A 20,389-nucleotide genomic window follows, 5' to 3' on the forward strand; every position below is an offset into this window, starting at 1 on the left:
AATTTTGGGGGACATACCTTCACTAAAACGGTAATTAATCTCTCTTTGTAACTCCAAATTCAGTGGGGTTTGATTATGTGGAAAGATAACTCGATTACGGTCATTTCGGTATCCTTTTGGTAAATTATTGATCAAAATTGAGTTGTGTGCGAAGCTTTAAAGTTGTGACTCAAAAGCAGAATTTTAGGGGGGGCAAAATCCAACAAATTATAAAACAAGGGGGGTAAAAGTCCGCGTTTTAAAACAGGGGGGGTAAAATTCCGATTTAATCAAAACAGGGGGGGCAAAACTGCATTTAAGCCATTAGTTTATTTAGGCGTTAAGTGGTTGGCTAGCTAGATAAAAGAGGATTGGCTTAATTTGAACATGTTTTATTACTTGTTCTGCAGCAGTTTTGCCTGAGGAAGCTCAAAAACATTGCTTCACTATTATTGTTGAAAATTATGACTCAAATTTGGTTGCTGCTTTCTTTGTGTCTCAGGGACATGTACTTGTTCATTTTACTTTAACTTGCATTGAATATTTAGTGCTAATATGTTATGTTAAGTATATATAATATAATGATTACCGTACTTTGAAGGCCACTCTCAGACATATATTGCATTGAATTTATGCTTAGTAGGTTTAACCACGTTACATGATTTATATCCTTCATCGTAATTTTACTAAAAAGGTAGATGATGTGTGTGCAGTTAATTACTCATCCGTCTCTAATTATAAGACTTATTTGACCACTACACGTACGTCAATGCATATTTTTATCACTAATATCTTTAATTGTCTATTAGTTAAAATTATAAAAACTTAATATTTTGAAAATACTCATCAAAACAAATTGAACAAGATCTTATATGCTAATATTTACATTTATATATTATTAAAAAATACGGTCAAAGCAAGATAAATAAATAATATATTTTTGTCAAACAAAATCTTATAATTAGGGACGGAGAGAGTACTTTATTTTTAAACAAAAGGAAGGATAAAAGTGGAAATGGAATAATTTTTTTTAATCATTAAATACATTTTACCTACTTTCTTAAAGGGAATGCTTTTTAATTTTTTGCTTATACTCCCTCCGTCCCAATTTGATTGATATGTTGACTGTTTTACGCATGCCGATTCATAACTTTGACGATTAATATTTTTAATTGTATAATAGTAAAAATTATAAAAATTTGATATTTTGACAATACTCATGAGACGAATCAAACATCTTATATGCTAATATTTATTTTTGTTTATTAGTAGAAAAAGAAGGTCAAAGCAATATGTTTGAATAGTTCACAACAGGTCAACTGTGTCAATCAAAAGTTTGAAGATGACTCGGTTAAATGTTCACATAATATTATTTTTTTTCTTTCTTACAAACAAATTTCTTACTAATTACTCCCTCCGTTTTTTTAAGTGTCTTTTAACATTGAATTTAACGTTCCTATTTAATTGTCTTTTTGATATTTTAAGGGTATAGTTTGTCAATTATACTCATTATCAATTATTCTTATTTTTTTCAATAAAACTAATTATTGTTATATATTTAAAAAACTAATTTTTTTTTGTACATAACATATTAAATTTTTGTTTTTTTTTATATAATCTATTAAACTTATTGCAAAAATACACTTCGTTAAATTACTTGGTGAGATTGTCGCATCTAGATTTACTACTAACATCTGGGTATCTTATACTTCTATATCCAGTCTCGATTCCCTTTCACATCGTACAAGGTACACTTTACATTTACTAGCTTCATGAATACATAACATGCGATGCAATAATATATTGACACATATTAAATGATACGGCAACATATTATTAGATATATATGTAAAATAATTTTACCGGTTAAACTGTGTATAAATATACATCAGTCAATAACAAGTGAACACAAGTCTCAAAAAACAATTCAATTATTGGATGTATGCTGATTTTAAAAGACAAGCAACCTGAAAATTGTTGGAAACTGTTAACCGTTTCATACTCAACTCAACTTTTCCGTTAATTATTGAAGCCAAATCAATTATGTATACGTTAGATTAAGCACAATATAAATACATAGCCACAACTTCCATTCTATCAACAAAAACAACATGGCATCATCCTTAAGGTTCCTCAAAATGTGTCTCTCTCTTTTAATAATGTTGTTCTTCCTTATCATGTTCATTTCACCTTCATTCTCATCTCCAACAACTTGTTCCACAAACAATGACATTCTCCTTTCTTCAACAAGATCCTACCCAAAATTGCAAGCAGAAAATCTCATAAGAGGGCTTAATCTTTTTCCAAAACATTCCATTAACACACCAGAGAATGATCCTCATTTTGTTCATGGAAATATTGTTGAGAAGAAGTTCACTTTTCCTGGTTTTGTTGACTCTGATCCTTCTGTTGAAGAACTTGGTCATCATGCAGGGTATTATCGTCTTCCTCATTCCAAAGCTGCAAGGTAAATGTTTTAGTACTTTTTTTTTTTTTTCCATTTTAGTTATGTTTTGTTCATAATAGGCTGTGCAATTGTGCATAGACATGTTTCACTTGAATGATTTGTTGTGTCAATTGCAGAATGTTCTATTTCTTCTTTGAATCTCGAAACAATAAGGATGATCCGGTTGTCATATGGTTAACCGGAGGTCCAGGATGTAGCAGTGAAATTGCTTTGTTTTATGAAAATGGTCCTTTTCAGTTTTCTAAGGAGAACAAATTGTCCCTTGTTTGGAATCAATATGGATGGGACATGGTACCTATTAATCCTCACTCATATATGATCATTATTTTTTAATCAGTAGGAATCAAACTCGATATCTCAGAATTTATAACACTCTTATATGATCATCTTGCAACATACTTGTTTTATGTATCATATGGATCAAACTCGATATTTACAACACTCTTTTTCTCTTTTGTAGGCATCAAATATTATATTTGTAGACCAACCCACAGGAACAGGTTTTAGCTATACCACTGATGATAGTGATGTTCGCCATGACGAAAATGGCGTTAGCAATGATTTGTATGACTTCTTGCAGGTAATTTGATTAATTCAGTGATTAAAGAAAATAATCTCTCATAATAATATTTTAAATGAATACTTTATTAATTGAATTAATCACTTGTATTAGTTGATTAATCTTGATTCACATATATCTAAATTTCACATAGTTTGTAATACTAAATTTTACAATGACAGGCATTTTTCAAGGAGCACCCTCAATTCACTAAGAATGATTTTTATATTACTGGAGAATCATATGCTGGTCATTACATTCCAGCTTTTGCATCCAGAGTTCACCAAGGAAACAAGGCAAAAGAAGGAATTCATATAAATCTTAAGGTATTAATATTATTATTACATTGTCATATAATGTAGATTATATCTATGTAATGTATACTAATTGGTAAACCTTTATAATAAACAGGGATTTGCTATTGGGAATGGATTAACCAATCCTGAAATTCAATACAAGGCATATACAGATTTTGCATTAGACAATGGACTAATTAATAAGGAAGAACATGACAATATCAACAAGTTGCTCCCACCATGTCAAAAGGCCATAGAAGCTTGTGGTATGAACATGACAATATCAACAAGTTTTCCTTATCAGTCATAAATAGAAATTTTTACAAATTTGTTGTGCAAGTTACTTGTTATTTTTCCTCATTGACACTCATAATTTTTATTTGATTTGTTAGGCACTAAAGGCGGCGCCGCATGCATGACTTCAAGACGTATTTGCACTGAAATATTCGATCAGATCATGGACATCGCCGGCGACATTAATGTATGATATCAGAAAAGAAAAACTCTAAAAGTATATGATCAAAGGTATGAAAATCATGAAGTTTGAGTTCACTAATGCATTATGCTATTCGATATGCAGTACTACGACATCAGAAAGAAATGTGTGGGAAGTCTCTGTTATGACTTCTCCAAGGCGGATACATTCTTGAACACAAAGACAGTAAGGGAAGCTTTAGGTGTTGAGGACTTGGAATTTGTTTCTTGTAGTAGCACAGTATACAATGCCATGTTGCAGGATTGGATGAAAAATCTAGAAGTTGGTATTCCTGCTCTTCTTGAGGATGGAATCAAATTGCTTGTGTATGCTGGAGAAGAAGATCTCATATGCAATTGGCTCGGTAAGTTCATTATTTTAGTCTGAAGTCACTGGTTCGGCCGGTAGTTAACTAAAATCCGGCCAAAGATTGTTCCGGTCAGGAATTGAACCTTGATTCTCCCAAAGGAGTCGTCCTTAACTAGAGCTCAGTTAATGTGGAACCAAAATTTCTTGTGTAAAAAAATACCATATAATTTGTTTATTAGACTTATAAATGTGCTCCTCATTTGATAGGGAATTCAAGGTGGGTTGATGCCATGAAGTGGTCAGGTCAAAAAGAATTTACAGCATCTCCTGCCACCCCTTATTTGGTTGACAGTGAAGAAGCAGGAATTCTAAAAAGCCATGGACCTCTGGCTTTCCTCAAGGTTTGTGTTTAGGATGTATTAATGCGCGTATTAGACTATCGATCTATGCAAACACTGTCACTTCACATCAAAGGCATATCTCGTGTCTGACACTGGCACATTAGTTACATTTAAATATTTCATTATCTCTAACTATTACAAGTTGATTCACTTAAATATGTTCATGTCTGTGTTAGTGCATCATAGTTTGTTGATTCACTTGTGTTTAACTGTATTTGTTTGGAATAATAGGTTAAAGAGGCTGGTCACATGGTTCCTATGGATCAACCAAAAGCAGCACTTCAGATGTTAAGAGATTGGATGCAAGGGAAACTAGCAGTAAGGACAAGAGGAGGAGATTATGTCTCGTCCATATGATGGACTCAAAACATAAATCACAATGATATTGTATACATAATAATGATGTTTGATTGTGTACATTGCAAGGGTGAATGGAATACAATTGTTTTTATCTAAGTTATTTTCTAGTTCTTGATATTCCTGCTTATACCATCTCATAAATTGTGCATTGTAGATTTTGAAGTAAATCATACATCATTGTTATCAAATAATGCACAAACAAAACTTTGTATTTGATTTGATTAAAACTAATTTGAACTATGACTCTATGAGTCGGTTCGGAGCAATATTCTCCTACTAACAAAGCTAAAGTCATTTTGCAATGTGAGCTTGTTCAAGTTTATGGCATCTCAAACATTGGAGCTATGATAATTCATTTCATGTAACTTTGGGCATTCTCCTACCAACAGTGCTATAAACATTCTGCAATGTGAGCTTGTTCAAGTTTCTGGTATCTCAAAATTGAAACATTGGATAGAGTTATGGTAAGCAATATGCGAATAAGGGAGTGTACCATAGTTCGAATCTCAGTTCCGACATATCGCATGTAATATTTCTACCAACTGGGTTATATGTTCACGGACATATTTTTGGATTCTTTTATGATGCGACATATATTGATATATATATTTATGACGTGATGTTTACTATGTCACACTTGAATATTCGTGTTAACTGTTAAGAAGTCTCACATCGGTTGTGAGATGGTCTGAATGTGTGTTTATAAGTAAGTGACACTCTTCACTTTACAACTCAGTTTTGTAAGGTTGAGTTAGACCCAAAAACTTAATTCTAAAATGGTATCAGAGCCTCTCTACGATTCGTTGGGTTAGGGATGTGTTAAGAAGTCTCACATCGGTTGCAAGATTATCTGAATGTGTGTTTATAAGCAAGTGGCAGTCCTCACTTTTGTAAGGTTGAGTTAGACCCACTTTCGCAGTCACACTCCTCCTGTTTCGCGCCTTGATTCTAAATTATTCTTCCACGCCTAGACCCTTCATCATACCACCTAGTGGACAACGCCACCACTCTTTCTGAGTTGCTATGGAAATGATCGTTGCACTTAGATGGACTTCCTCCGTCTCCACCTGATAGAGATCATAATTTGAGATTTTGTTAGAATTATAAGTTGGGTATATTTTTTTAATGCACGTAGTTAATGATTAGCTGATAATTTATAATGTGTTACCTTGGAATCACTATATAAAATTATCACAATAAAATATAATGGATACTTTTGTCGTTAAAAGAAAACACAAAAGAATATTTTTGCCCCAAAATTTTCACAATAAAATAAACTAATAATTTAAAATAAATATTTCCTTAAAAAAAATTAAAATAAATATAAGGGACAATTTTGCCATTAAAAAATAAAATTTAAGTATAATATTTACAAAGATAACATCATAACTTTTTTAATAAATTATAATCTAAAATCAAGATAAAGGACAATTTTGTCAATAAAAATATAATTTAATCATAATTTAAAAACAAGATAATTACTTAGCGCCTAAATATTTGGTAAAAAAAAAAAACCTAGCCTAAATGTAAATATTAAAATATTTAACAATAGAAGATTTATTCCAAAAAAAATATATATATATTTGTTCAAAAAACAATAAAAGATAAAAATCAGTAAAAAAAAATACACAGATTTAAAAGATTACACAGATTTATCTGATAAATAAAAAGATATTGATAAAAGATTACACAGATTTTTATCTGATAAATAAAAAGATATACTCCATAAATTTAGAAACAGAACTTAAACTAACATCTATAAATATTGAAATAACCTCGTATCTTTTGTTTCATCAAAACAAACAAGTAGTGAGTCAAGGTTGGTTTTTTCTGCGCTTTCTTCTTTTGATCTTGAAGAATTCCAAGAATGTCTGAACCTGAATCAGTGAAGAAGGACTTTTCCACCGCGATTCTGGAACGCAAGAAGTCAGCAAACAGGCTTGTTGTGGATGAAGCGCTTAACGATGACAACTCTGTTGTTGTGATGCACCCACAAACTATGGAAAAGTTGGGGCTTTTCAGAGGTGACACCTTACTCATCAAGGGAAAGAAAAGGAAGGATACTATTTGTATAGCTGTTGGTGAGGATACCTGTGAGGAGGCTAGGATTAGGATGAACAAAGTTGTGAGGTCGAATTTGAGGGTTCGACTTGGAGATGTTGTTTCTGTGCACCAGTGTTCTGATGTCAAGTATGGGACACGTGTCCACATTCTTCCTATTGATGATACCATTCAGGGTATCACTGGCAATCTCTTTGACGTTTTCTTGAAACGTGAGTTTTGTTTCCCACCTTTCTTTCATTACTCACTTTTCACTTGTTTTTGTTAGCTATGCTATATTTTGAGTGCATTTTTCCTAATGGTGTCAGTGTGTTTGTCTTTCCACAAGTCTAACTAACTGTTTTAATGCATATAATTTACAGCCTATTTCTTGGAGGCTTATCGTCCCGTCAGAAAGGGAGATCTATTTATTGTGCGGGGAGGGATGAGAAGTGTAGAGTTTAAGGTGATTGAAACTGATCCTGGGGAGTATTGTGTGGTTGCTCCAGACACCGAGATCTTCTGCGAAGGGGAACCTGTGAAAAGAGAGGATGAAGACAGGCTTGACGAAATTGGTTATGATGATGTGGGTGGTGTTAGGAAGCAAATGGCACAGATTCGTGAATTGGTTGAGCTTCCATTAAGGCATCCACAACTTTTCAAGTCGATCGGTGTGAAACCACCTAAAGGAATTTTGCTATATGGACCCCCGGGTTCTGGAAAGACCTTAATAGCAAGAGCTGTTGCTAATGAAACCGGAGCCTTCTTTATTTGTATTAATGGTCCGGAGATTATGTCCAAAATGGCTGGAGAGAGTGAAAGCAATCTTCGGAAAGCATTTCAGGAAGCCGAAAAGAATGCACCGTCCATCATCTTTATGGATGAAATTGATTCTATTGCACCCAAGCGGGACAAGACAAACGGTGAAGTCGAAAGAAGGATAGTTTCACAACTTTTAACTCTAATGGATGGATTAAAATCTCGTGCTCATGTTATTGTTATGGGCGCCACTAATCGTCCAAATAGCATTGACCCAGCATTGAGAAGGTTTGGTAGATTTGACAGAGAAATCGATATAGGTGTTCCAGATGAGATCGGGCGACTTGAAGTCGTTCGCATACATACCAAAAACATGAAGCTCTCTGATGATGTAAGTTCGGCACTACTAATTACTTAACTTTCACATTTATTGGTTGGTATTTTGTTCCGTGTATTCTGTTTTTTGGTTGTGGCTAAAGTCTTGTGCTTATAGTTCCATTCAACAGTCGAATTCACTAGTATTTTTATAATTTATTTAATTATGATAGTTGCAGTATTAATAAGGTTTTGTCGCCTTGATTTCACTTCTATTTTAGTTGCAGTACTCTGATTGTGATTTTGGTTTTCAATTTCCTCAAATTTTCTGTTGCTCATTATGATTTTCCTCTGTAGGTTGATTTGGAGAGAATTTCGAAAGATACTCATGGGTATGTTGGTGCCGACCTTGCTGCCCTTTGCACCGAAGCTGCTTTGCAATGCATTAGAGAGAAGATGGACCTCATTGACTTAGAGGATGAGACCATTGATGCTGAGATACTGAATTCCATGGCAGTTACAAATGAGCATTTCCATACTGCACTTGGAACAAGCAACCCATCAGCTTTACGTGAAACTGTTGTTGAGGTGCCTAATGTCAGCTGGGAGGACGTCGGAGGCCTTGAGAATGTCAAGCGTGAACTGCAAGAGACTGTTCAATATCCTGTTGAGCACCCGGAAAAGTTTGAGAAGTTTGGGATGTCACCATCAAAAGGAGTTCTCTTCTATGGTCCTCCGGGATGTGGAAAAACTTTGTTAGCCAAAGCAATTGCCAATGAATGTCAAGCTAACTTCATCAGTGTGAAAGGACCAGAATTGCTTACAATGTGGTTTGGTGAAAGTGAAGCCAATGTTAGGGAAATTTTTGACAAGGCTAGACAATCGGCTCCATGTGTCCTCTTTTTTGATGAGCTTGACTCCATTGCCACTCAGGTTTGTTTCTAGTTACTTCAAACTCTTGGATTGCTATGTTATTATGCTTTAACCATGGTCGATACTCAAGTCAGATATATTTTTATATTTTGAAATAAGGTTATTATTGCATGTACTACTTTAAAGAGATTATGACAATAAGTTGAAAACAGCTTATTGACATGTTATAAGCTGTTTTCGTAACCTCTCCCAAACAGTCTCACTATGCCAGTAGACAAGCAACATAAGCTCAAATAAGATAATCCAAATGCAGTCTTGATGTTTTTTAATATCTTTGTGATTGCATGCATCTCTTTGATTTTTTATTTTCAGCTTGTATTTGTATATAATCATTGTGTCGCATTTACAGAGAGGGGGCAGCAATGGGGATGCTGGTGGTGCTGCCGACAGAGTTCTAAATCAACTTTTGACAGAGATGGATGGCATGTCTGCCAAAAAGACCGTATTCATTATTGGAGCCACTAACAGACCTGACATCATTGATTCAGCACTTCTCCGGCCAGGCCGTCTAGATCAGTTGATCTATATTCCTCTTCCTGATGAGGATTCCCGTCATTCGATCTTCAAGTCCTGCTTGAGGAAGTCACCGGTCGCAAAAGATGTTGATTTGAGAGCATTGGCTAAGTATACTCAAGGTTTTAGTGGTGCCGACATTACAGAAATATGCCAGCGAGCATGCAAATATGCTATAAGAGAAGACATTGATAAGGTATGTTTTTGGTTAATAGATGTATATTTCTTTTTCTTTTTTTCTTAGCAATTCGAAATATGAAACTTTCCGATTTAATGAAAGCGTGTATGCTAGTTTGTATATATTTATGTTACAAAATCGATGAATTATGATAAGTTTGAGCTAATATATTGTTGTGGTTACAGAACATAGAGCAAGCGAGGAAGAGGAAGGAAAACCCTGAAGCCATGGATGAAGACTTGGTCGACAATGAAGTTGCAGAGATTAAGGCGACTCATTTCGAGGAGTCAATGAAGTATGCGCGTAGGAGTGTCAGTGACGCTGATATACGCAAATACCAGGGATTTGCTCAGACTTTACAACAATCGAGGGGATTTGGCAACGAATTTAGGTTTGCAAATACGACTGGATCTGACCCTTTTGTAGCAACAACTACTGCCGCGGGTGGGGCTGATGAAGACGATCTTTATAATTAAGTTTCAATGATGTAGATGTTATATTTTTTCTTTCAAAGGCCGTATGTTTTTGCTTTTCACGTTTAAGTGAATTGATTACTATAGTGTTACTTGTATTATATTTTGATTTTGATTTTTAAATAGCCGAGTATGTCTTGCATTTTTTACGGTTGCATCGTAGCTCAATGCGGCCGGCATGTTCTTGTATTGCCAATCTTGTTATTCGAACTGCAGTAGTACCAACCTTGTTCCATCACGAAAATGAATCATCTGTTTTCCTCATAAAATTGGAGCAGAGTCAAATATCTACAATTCCACTCAACAAACCATCATTATCCACCTGAGATGCTATCCATCTCCTACTTAAGCTAAATCAATTTTATTCTTGAAAACTTGTGACAACAAATAAACACTCTTATTAGTTGAAAACTTGGATTATAATTTAGTCTTACAACATGAGAAACGACTTAATGAAATTTTATCATTAGCTTTGAGTTGTTGTGCAGATTCATCTAAGGCAAAAATTAATATGATCAATGTAACAGCATCGTTAATCAAAATCAAGACCTTAGTCATGGCGGTGAAAATTAATATTCTTTCATTTTATAAGAAAATAAAAGAAATTGTAAAACACATAGTAGCTCATTTTTTATCCAGACTTTTTAGTCCGGCCCGACGAAGCCCGAAGCCTGATCGGACTGGCCGAAATGGGCCGGGCAGCCCATTTTGACAGCTTTAGGGGAGAAGCTTGGAAGCTCACAATAGCAGCCTTTTTTGACTATATATGGAGTATATGCTTTAGGGAAATTGCTACACAATACCGTAAGCATTATATTCTATACCAATTTTTCAAAAAAGCAAAGTCTCTCATTCTATACCAATTTTTCTTTTACAAAATTTTTATGCATTTTCTTAGATTTTTTTAATGGCTCTAAGTAAACTTACATAACCACTCATAATTTTTTTTAAAAAAATTCATAATTTTTATAAAGTTTGTAATAACTTCAAAAATTTATATTTTAAATACACTTGAAAAAATTCAAATAATTTTTGTCCATTTTTCTCTCTTTTCGCTCATGTGAATTATAGCCTTGTAGCTAGAAGGAGAAAATGCATTCACAATTTCACAAATCAACTTTACGAAAAAGAGGAGAGCCACTAACTAAAAGCTTTTGCATCCACATTTGATGATGACATTATTCCTTATATTTTTTTGCTATAATTTGGGTTCTTGTTTTTCATTGACTTGTTCGTTGACGCCACTTTACTTTATTCATACTTACTTGTGTTGAATATATGATTTAATTTTGTGCCATTCTTAATCCAAAAAATGCATCTTTATTTTCTTCTCTTTCACACTTTTGAGTCAAAAAAATAATTGAAGTCTGCTCTACCCCTTCATAATTTGAAAGTATTTATTCATTAATTAATGAGAACAAGTCATATAATACATGTCTTACGCACAACTAACTTGTAATCAATTTTTATTTCACATGCATATATATATGACTTGTTCTCGATAGATAAATATTCCAAATTATGAATGAGTAGTTTAGAAAGAAAAAAAAAACTTCAAATGATGATAAGATTTATATCTTTTAGTGGAATAAAAAGAGGAAGTACAACTTGGACATTCGATCATATATAGTTTGGTTGGTTTTATCCTATATATTTCAAGTTTTTATATATATATATATATAGACATATGCATACATTGTATTGTATTGAAAATGGCCAAACCATACTCTTTGCTCTGTATTCTCTCTGCCTCACTCTATTATTACTTCTTCATTAGTTGCTTAGCTAAAAGTACTAAAAACATCACCACCGATGAATTTGCACTTCTTGCATTCAAATCATCTATTACCTTAGACCCTTATCATATGCTTAGTAATTGGTCAATTTCCTCTTCTTCTTTCTTCTCATCATGCAATTGGGTTGGTGTCACTTGTGATGAGCATCATGGAAGAGTAAAGGCATTGAATCTTAGTAACATGGGCCTTGAAGGTACAATAATTTCTCCTCAAATGGGAAATCTCTCTTTTCTTGTTTTTCTTGATCTACAAGGCAATAGTTTCCATGGTGAGTTACCACAAGAATTACTTAAATTGCATAGATTGAAATGGTTGGATTTGAGCTACAATGATTTTGTTGGAGAATTTCCATCAAGGGTAGGGGACTTATCCAAACTTCAACACTTGGATCTTGGCTATAATAATTTTGTTGGAATAATTCCACAATCTATATCCAATTTATCAATGTTAGAGTATCTAAATTTGAACTCAAATCTCATTAAAGGAACCATTCCAAAGACAGTTTCCAACATGTCTTCCCTTGAAGAAATCTACTTAGCAAATAACTCCTTATCAGGTATGATATACTCACTCACACCATTACAACAAAACATGCATTGATTGACTTTAATTGACCTTATTTGCTAGTTTAGATTTTCTAAGTATGTATCAATGTATGCATGATACATACTTTGCACATAACTGCACAGTTTTTAGATCCATGAGAGAAAATTTCTTACATTTTTTTTTTATCTATTTTGGTAAACAATAGCGGATAATCAATAAGTTAACTTATAACTGATTACTTATGAGTTAGCTTATAAGTTATAACATACGGTGATTAAAATAAATGATTGAATACATAATGTTTGGCAAAATTAACTTATATAGTCTTTAAGTACACTTCAAAATATTTGTTTGGAAAAAAGGGGTTCCTAAAATGTTTATCATAAAGTTTCCATCAAGTTTTGGTTCACCCTGGGTGCATATGTACTCCCTCCGTCCCAAAGAAACTTGATGTATTTGGTTAAAGATTTGGACCAAATACATTCGTTTTTGTTGACCAACTTTTGCTTATATTTTGGGACAGAGGGAGTATCTATATAAAAGGTTGTTAAAGTTAATCTTTTTGAGAATTGTTATTATATAATCGAATTGTTGACATTTACTTTTATTTTAAGAAACTTATTATATACGTGCACTTGGAGTTCTTATATCGATAAAGTGTGCTCAATTAGTAAAAAATTTCGAAATTATTAGGTTAAACATTATGACTAGGGTTCGAACTTTAGTCCCTCTATTTTAAATTTTCTTTATATAAATATATTTCAGATCATTCGAATTAATGTCTTTCTTCTGTCTTATGCTATATATGTATTGAACTAAAGGAGAAATTCCGAAAGGAACCGGTGATCTTGCACGGCTGAGAATTGTGAACTTTCAAGATAATATGCTCTCAGGCAACATATTATTCATGTTCAACAACTCATTATTGCAATACTTAGCTCTTGGTGATAATCATTTGACCGGCATTCTTCCATCAAATGTTTGTCAAGGCCTTCCAAACCTTAGATTACTATATCTTTACTTTAATGATTTCTCTGGTGAGATGCCAAAAGTTTGGTCTCATTGCAAAGAATTACAATATTTGGAACTATCAGGCATTCATTTTGACAAAGGACGCATGCCATCTGACATCGCAAAATTGACCAAGCTTCAATATTTGTATCTTCCTTTAACCAACTTGCATGGTAAGATAACATATATTTTACCCACACATTAATTATCTGTTTATTTGGACTTAAATACAATTTTGATTGCCTATTTTTTTAAAAAAATGAAGTTTTGGTTCCTATTTTGTAAATTAGCATTTTGTCCCTCAATTTTAAGTTTTCTCGAGTTTTTGCCCCCACTCCATTTTAACACAAATTAACAACATTAAATTGATTCCAGTTTTATAATATATATATTTTATACTTTTTTCAAAAGTTTCTGCATAATAAATAAATTTTTAAATTTCATCAATTTTATTATATTTATTTTAACAATTATTTCTCAAAAGATTCCGGTATTAATACTTAGTTTTTTATCAAATTTAATAAAAGATTCCAGTATTATATTATTTATTTTTTCCAATTATACCATTAATTACTTACAGGTGAAATTCCATTTTCCCTCTTCAACATCTCTTCTTTGATAAAGATCATCCTTGACAAGAACAACTTAAATGGAAGTCTCCCACATGAGATGTGTCATCAATTTCCTCAGCTTCAAGTTTTTTCTCTAGACTATAATGATTATAGAGGAATCATTCCACGATCTATTAAAAATTGCACATCTTTACAATATTTCAGTTTGGCAGATAACTTTTTTACAGGTATACTCTCAATTTTCTATCTTCATATTTATTTATAATTGTAAAAAATGGAGGAAGGATAAGAATAATAAAACTTAGTTTTCAGAGCTACAAAGAGTGTATATAGTTATAATAAAATAGTTAAGTATATTTTTGGCCCTTTTAATATATATATAACTTTAAATTAAAGATTAAAATGTTAAACTAAATGTTATAAAAAAATGTGAAATTAAATATTTAAATTATTAAACTAATAATATTTAAAGGTCTTACTATGCCTTTAGTTTGTATCTTTTGGTGATTCTTGAATGCCTTATGCTGGATCACTATTCTCTTATCAATAAGTTTAGCAAGTTTAAAAAAAAAACAATTAATAACTCTATAACACATATATCTAACATTTTCCTCAAATTCATGAGACGAAACAAAAACGTTTAATGGGATGTGTTTTTATGAACAAGTCAGTAATCTATATCGAGGAAGAAACAAATGACAAAGTAATTGTTCTAAACGAATAAGGCAATAACCAATCTTAATGTGTTTGGTGTGTTCATGAAATACTGAGTTATGAGCAATATAAATGACACACTTGTTATCACATTAAAAGACACTCATATAAAACCACCCACAATGGGTGTTGAATGAGTGTGTTGAATGAAGAATTCAACTGTTGAAACCATTGGGAGGGTGTGTTTAATGTGATGTGGATGAGAGAGGTGATGAATGAATTAAACACAGTTGAATGCTGCCATCGGGGACACGTGGCACGTTTTGTTTGGTTGCAAGCTGGCGCGTGCAATACACGTGCGTATTGGGCGAGTGGGAGAAGGGAAACGCGGAGAGAGAAGAAGCTGAGGGACACATGTAGGCCTGTGATTGGCTGTCCGGATTTTTATCCCAGTTTATCTTTAAACTCAATTATTTCACTGCAAATTAATTTTTTATTTTTTTATTTTTATAGCAAAATTCACGATTTATTTCTCTATAAATAGAGACTTGGTTTATTTGATTTGGACACAGAAAAAAAAAACCAAGTTTTTCACTCCCTTAATCTTATTATTATCTTTCCATTAGTGTTTATTTTGAAATTTTAGTTTTTTTTAGTGAAATGAATCTCAATAATCATTTCAACAACACCCAAAATTGTTTGTACTATACGTTATTTGTGTGATATATTGCATTTTAAATTAAGAAAATAAAAAATTATTTAAATAAATTTTGTTAAGTGTTAATTATTTTAATAATTTAATTTTAATCGATAATTATAATTTTATTTAATCATAAAAACAAAAATTTAAATTTAAATAAGAATATGAAATAAAAAGTGGTGGGGTAGAGAATGTGGTGGGGTAGATTGTTGAATGAAAAAACTATTGGAGAGGGTAAAAGTTGAATGTGTGTTGAATGATTAGGTGGAAGAAAGAGAAAATGATGTGGAGTGAAAAAGTGGGTGTTGAAGGTGTTTTGGTGTTGAAACCATTGTAACTATAGTCTAAGAAACTAACCAACAACACAACCAAACTATCTTAGAAGTGTTGGACGCCATAACAAAACACTCATATTCTGTAGATCAGTTGAAGACGATGTCTTGCTTTAAACTCTTCCATGAGATGAGAATCTCCAAAAAAAATGTTTACTCAAAATGTTTGCAATGTATTTGTATATCTTTCGATATAATTTTTGGTATATAATTTTTGCTTTAAGAGAAATATGCTTAAGCATTTTATGTTATGCATGTAGCTTTATTTATTTGTTGTTTTCTTTATGATATGTGTTTTTAGGTTCGATACCAATAGAGATTGGCCATCTGAATCAACTCAAACTTTTACAATTGGGAAATAACAGCTTGAGTGGACCTATTCCTTCAAAACTCCTCAACATTTCAACATTGAAAATTTTGAGTCTTGATCAAAATTATCTCTCAGGCATGCTTCCATCAAATATGGGATTTGGTCTTCCTAACCTACGACGCCTATCCATATATGAAAACAACTTTGTTGGAAAAATTCCTGATACTATATCCAATGCTTCAAATCTCGTTCAACTTGACATGAGTGAAAACGAATTTAGTGGAATTATACCCAATTCTTTTGGAGATTTAGCATTCCTCAAATACCTCGGCATAAGTAGGAATAATTTGACAATAATTGATGATGATTCTTTTGAAATAAACTTCCTTACTTCACTTACTAGTTGCACATATCTTGAACATCTTGAAGTATCAGAGAATAGGTTACTTTCAAAACTTCCCAAGTCGATTGGAAACTTATCATTACAATATTTTATGGCAGATTCTCTTGGAATTAATGGAAATATTCCACTAGAAATCGGAAACATGAGCAGCCTCATTGAATTATCTCTGAGTAGGAATAATTTAACCGGACCGATTCCTAGTACAATTAAAAGGTTAAATCAACTTCAACATTTGAATCTTGGCTACAATGGACTGCAGGGATCAATAGTTCATGACCTTTGTGAAGTGAGCAGTTTGAGTGAGTTGTATTTAACAAGAAATAAGCTTTTTGGTGTGTTACCAACATGCTTGGGAAATATGACTTCTCTAAGAGAGTTTCATACAGGATCTAATAACTTGACTTCAAAGATACCTTTGTCTTTTTGGAATCTTGAAGATATTTTAGAGGTAAACTTATCCTCTAATGCTTTAATTGGAATTCTGCCACCTGAGATTAAGAATTTAAGAGCTGTTACACTATTAGATCTCTCTGAAAATCAATTTTCAAGCAATATTCCAACAGCCATAAGCTTATTGAGAACTTTAGAAACTCTATCTTTAGCAAATAACAAATTGAATGGTTCAATTCCAACATCACTTGGTGAAATGTTAAGTTTGAGTTTCTTGGACTTTTCTCAAAATCTTATAACTGGTGTAATTCCAAAATCATTAGAGTCACTTTCTTATCTTAAATACATAAATCTATCATACAATAGATTGCAAGGAGAGATTCCTGATGGAGGACCTTTCAAAAGCTTCACAGCTCAATCTTTCATGCATAATGATGCGCTTTGTGGCAGTCCTCGCTTAGAAGTACCTCCATGTGATAAACAAATTAGGAAAAAAGCAAAGACAAAGATGGTATTAATCATATGCATAACATCCACATTTGTTTTGTTAGGCATTTTGGTTGGTGCATGCATAATACTTCGGAGGCATAAAAGGAAAAAGGTTGAAAATCCACATAAAAGTGATTTGTCAGCTACTTTAGGGGCTCCAAGAAGAATATCCTACTATGAACTTGTCAAAGCGACTAATGGATTCAGTGAAAGTAATTTACTTGGAAGAGGTGGCTTTGGATCTGTGTATCAAGGAATTCTTTCTAGTGGAAAGATGGTGGCAATTAAAGTACTTGACTTAACATTGGAAGCAACATCAAGAAGCTTTGATGCAGAATGTAATGCAATGCGCAACCTTAGACATCGAAATCTGGTTCAGGTTATCGGTAGTTGTTCAAATGATGATTTCAAATCTCTAGTGATGGAGTTTATGTCAAACGGAAGTGTGGAAGCATGGTTATACTCAGAGAACTATTGTTTGAATTTCTTGCAAAGGTTGAATATAATGATAGATGTGGCATTAGCATTGGAGTATCTGCATCATGGTTCTGCAATACCAGTGGTTCATTGTGATTTGAAGCCTAGTAATGTGTTACTAGATGAAGATATGGTTGCGCATATCAGCGATTTTGGCATTTCCAAGCTTTTGGATGAAGGACAATCTAAAACTCATACCCAGACTTTAGCTACTCTTGGTTATGTTGCACCAGGTTATTTTTTCACTCGTAACTCTAAGTTATATCTTTTCAATTTGAGTTTAGTTAGGTAAATTCACTTGAGAAAATAATAAAAAATTTAATACATTTTTGAGAATTTTTTATAACTAGTGATTAACATTTGCATGCAGAATATGGATCTAAGGGAGTCATTTCAGTTAAAGGAGATGTGTACAGTTATGGGATAATGTTGATGGAAATGTTCACTGGAAAGAAACCAACAAATGAAATGTTTTCAGAAGAATTAACCTTGAAAACTTGGATTAGTGAATCAATGGTCAATTCAGTCATGGAAGTTGTGGATTACAATTTAGGCTCACAACATGGAAAAGAACTTCATGAAATTTTAGCTTTAGCTTTGAGTTGTTGTGCAGATTCACCTGAAGCAAGAATTAAAATGACAAATGTAACCGCATCGTTAATCAAAATCAAGACTTCAGTCATGCGGTGAAAATGACAGATGTAACTTCATGGTTTTGGGTTAATTTCTAGCATAGAATCACTCAGTTGTGATTTTCCATCTTTTAATCTAAATAAGTGGTTTTTATAAGTTTTATTTTTTTGTGATTTTGTCATCTGGACGTTGTGTTGTTCGTAGTCTTGGTGTGACGCTTGATTTCTCGTCATGTTGTGGTGTTCTATTAGTTCCATATTGAAAGATCTACTTCATAAGTATTCCAAACAATTTGATCTTATCGTATTATAAGTAAGCCTTTTGTTGTTGTATGTTATTAAATTTTTGTGGCTGTTATCTATTTTATTTTAGTTTAAAATGGTCAAAGTAATTAATTGTTAATGTTAGTATTTTTCACTTTTTCCGTTACTTAAACCTAAGACCTCTAGTGCCTGTTTGGTTTTGCGTTACAACACGCAAACGTGCGTTTCTTTTGCTCCTACCATGGAAAGTGAAAATCAATCATGTTTGGCTTTATCATCCAAAATCAATTTTAGGGGTTCAAAATTGATTCTATGGGAAGTCTCTGTTATGACTTCTCCAAGGCGGATACATTCTTGAACACGAAGACAGTAAGAGAAGCTTTAGGTGTTGGGGACTTGGAATTTGTTTCTTGTAGTAGCACAGTATACAATGCCATGTTGCAGGATTGGATGAAAAATCTAGAAGTTGGTATTCCTGCTCTTCTTGAGGATGGAATCAAGTTGCTTGTGTATGCCGGAGAGGAAGATCTCATATGCAATTGGCTTGGTAAGATCAAGTTTTTAGTCTTAAGCCACTAGTTTGGCCGGGAGGTAACTAAAATCTGGTCAAAGATTGTTCTAGTCAGGATTTGAACCCGGATTCTTCTGAACGAATCGTCCTTAACTAGAGCTCGGTTAACGTGGAACCACAATTTGTTGTGTCAAAAAATACATTATAATTTGTTTATTAGACTTATAAATGTGCTCCTCATTTGATAGGGAATTCAAGGTGGGTTGATGCCATGAAGTGGTCAGGTCAAAAAGAATTCACAGCGTCTCCCGCAACCCCTTATTTGGTTGATAGTGAAGAAGCAGGAATTTTAAAAAGCCATGGACCTCTCTGGCTTTCCTCAAGGTTTGTGTTTAGGATGTATTAATGCGCGTATTAGACTATCGATATATAGCAAACACTGACACTTCACATCAAAGGCATAACTCGCGTCTGACACTGGCACATTAGTTACATTTAAATATTTCATTATCTCTAATTATTACAGGTGTTCACGTGTCAGTGTTGTATTTCGTGTTTAACTGTATTTGTTTGGAATAATAGGTGAAAGAGGCTGGTCACATGGTTCCTATGGATCAACCAAAAGCAGCACTTGAGATGTTAAAAGATTGGATGCAAGGGAAACTAGCAGTAAGGACAAGAGGAGGAGATTATGTCTCGTCCATATGATGGACTCAACACAAAACGTAAATCAGAGTGATGTTGTATACACACAATAATGATGTTTGCTTCTGTACATTGGAAGGGTGAATGAAATATAATTGTTTTTCCTAATTAATTAAGTTCTTTTCTAGTTCTTAGTATTCCTGCTTATACCATCTCCTAAATTGTGCATTGTAGATTAAAACTAATTTGAATTGTCAGACAAGTATATTCCTACTTCTATCATCTCATAAAAGTGTTTTTTTTTAGATTACTTGTCTAATTTTTCATTTTGCAATGGAGCTTGTTCAAGTTTATGGGATCTCAAACATTGGAGCCATGATAATTCATTTCATGTAACTTTGGGCATTCTCCTACAAACAGTGCTATAAACATTCTGCAATTCAAGTTTCTGGTATCTCAAAATTGAAACATTGGATAGAGTTATGGTAAGAAATATGCGAATAAGTGAGTGTACAGAGTTCGAACCTCAGTTCCTACATATCACATGTAATGTTTCTACTGACCGAGTTATGCTAACAAATACTATATACCTAATAATTT

General features: G+C 33.0%; 3 protein-coding genes and 1 pseudogene across 3 annotated transcripts; all 4 read left to right on the top strand.

Annotated features, from left to right (window-relative positions):
* Positions 1-2,061: 2,061 nt before the first annotated feature.
* Positions 2,062-4,942, top strand: LOC123897216 (serine carboxypeptidase-like). Its single transcript, XM_045947760.1, has 9 exons — positions 2,062-2,446; positions 2,563-2,737; positions 2,907-3,026; positions 3,188-3,331; positions 3,417-3,567; positions 3,694-3,782; positions 3,882-4,140; positions 4,353-4,486; positions 4,718-4,942. Exons 1-9 carry the CDS (start codon positions 2,091-2,093, stop codon positions 4,841-4,843), a joined length of 1,554 nt encoding a protein of 517 aa, XP_045803716.1. The 5' UTR covers positions 2,062-2,090; the 3' UTR covers positions 4,844-4,942.
* Positions 4,943-6,550: 1,608 nt separating this feature from the next.
* Positions 6,551-10,201, top strand: LOC123897215 (cell division cycle protein 48 homolog). The gene is made up of 5 exons (XM_045947759.1): positions 6,551-7,119; positions 7,270-8,036; positions 8,318-8,893; positions 9,243-9,602; positions 9,770-10,201. The coding sequence occupies exons 1-5, from the start codon at positions 6,714-6,716 to the stop codon at positions 10,058-10,060; spliced, it is 2,400 nt and encodes a 799-aa protein (XP_045803715.1). The 5' UTR covers positions 6,551-6,713; the 3' UTR covers positions 10,061-10,201.
* Positions 10,202-11,740: 1,539 nt separating this feature from the next.
* On the top strand, positions 11,741-18,661 carry LOC123897214 (putative receptor-like protein kinase At3g47110). The gene is made up of 5 exons (XM_045947757.1): positions 11,741-12,409; positions 13,221-13,583; positions 13,991-14,209; positions 15,970-17,970; positions 18,108-18,661. The coding sequence occupies exons 1-5, from the start codon at positions 11,770-11,772 to the stop codon at positions 18,425-18,427; spliced, it is 3,543 nt and encodes a 1,180-aa protein (XP_045803713.1). The 5' UTR covers positions 11,741-11,769; the 3' UTR covers positions 18,428-18,661.
* A 284-nt stretch (positions 18,662-18,945) lies between these two features.
* On the top strand, positions 18,946-19,891 carry LOC123897217 (annotated as a pseudogene).
* The last annotated feature ends 498 nt before the right edge of the window (positions 19,892-20,389 follow it).

The sequence above is a fragment of the Trifolium pratense genome, linkage group LG7 (genome assembly GCF_020283565.1).
Source record: "Trifolium pratense cultivar HEN17-A07 linkage group LG7, ARS_RC_1.1, whole genome shotgun sequence".
In the NCBI taxonomy this organism is placed as follows: Eukaryota; Viridiplantae; Streptophyta; class Magnoliopsida; order Fabales; family Fabaceae; genus Trifolium; species Trifolium pratense.

What these genes read in the sequence shown, in the direction of transcription:
- LOC123897216 (XM_045947760.1), top strand. Translation starts at nt 2,091, where the DNA reads ATGGCATCATCCTTAAGGTTCCTCAAAATGTGTCTCTCTCTTTTAATA. An exon ending in CCTCATTCCAAAGCTGCAAG is followed by an intron (nt 2,447 to 2,562) that starts GTAAATGTTTTA and finishes TGTCAATTGCAG; the next exon opens with AATGTTCTATTTCTTCTTTG. An exon ending in GAATTCATATAAATCTTAAG is followed by an intron (nt 3,332 to 3,416) that starts GTATTAATATTA and finishes TATAATAAACAG; the next exon opens with GGATTTGCTATTGGGAATGG.
- LOC123897215 (XM_045947759.1), top strand. Translation starts at nt 6,714, where the DNA reads ATGTCTGAACCTGAATCAGTGAAGAAGGACTTTTCCACCGCGATTCTG. An exon ending in CTTTGACGTTTTCTTGAAAC is followed by an intron (nt 7,120 to 7,269) that starts GTGAGTTTTGTT and finishes TATAATTTACAG; the next exon opens with CCTATTTCTTGGAGGCTTAT. An exon ending in ACATGAAGCTCTCTGATGAT is followed by an intron (nt 8,037 to 8,317) that starts GTAAGTTCGGCA and finishes TTTCCTCTGTAG; the next exon opens with GTTGATTTGGAGAGAATTTC.
- LOC123897214 (XM_045947757.1), top strand. Translation starts at nt 11,770, where the DNA reads ATGGCCAAACCATACTCTTTGCTCTGTATTCTCTCTGCCTCACTCTAT. An exon ending in AGCAAATAACTCCTTATCAG is followed by an intron (nt 12,410 to 13,220) that starts GTATGATATACT and finishes ATTGAACTAAAG; the next exon opens with GAGAAATTCCGAAAGGAACC. An exon ending in TCTTGGTTATGTTGCACCAG is followed by an intron (nt 17,971 to 18,107) that starts GTTATTTTTTCA and finishes ATTTGCATGCAG; the next exon opens with AATATGGATCTAAGGGAGTC.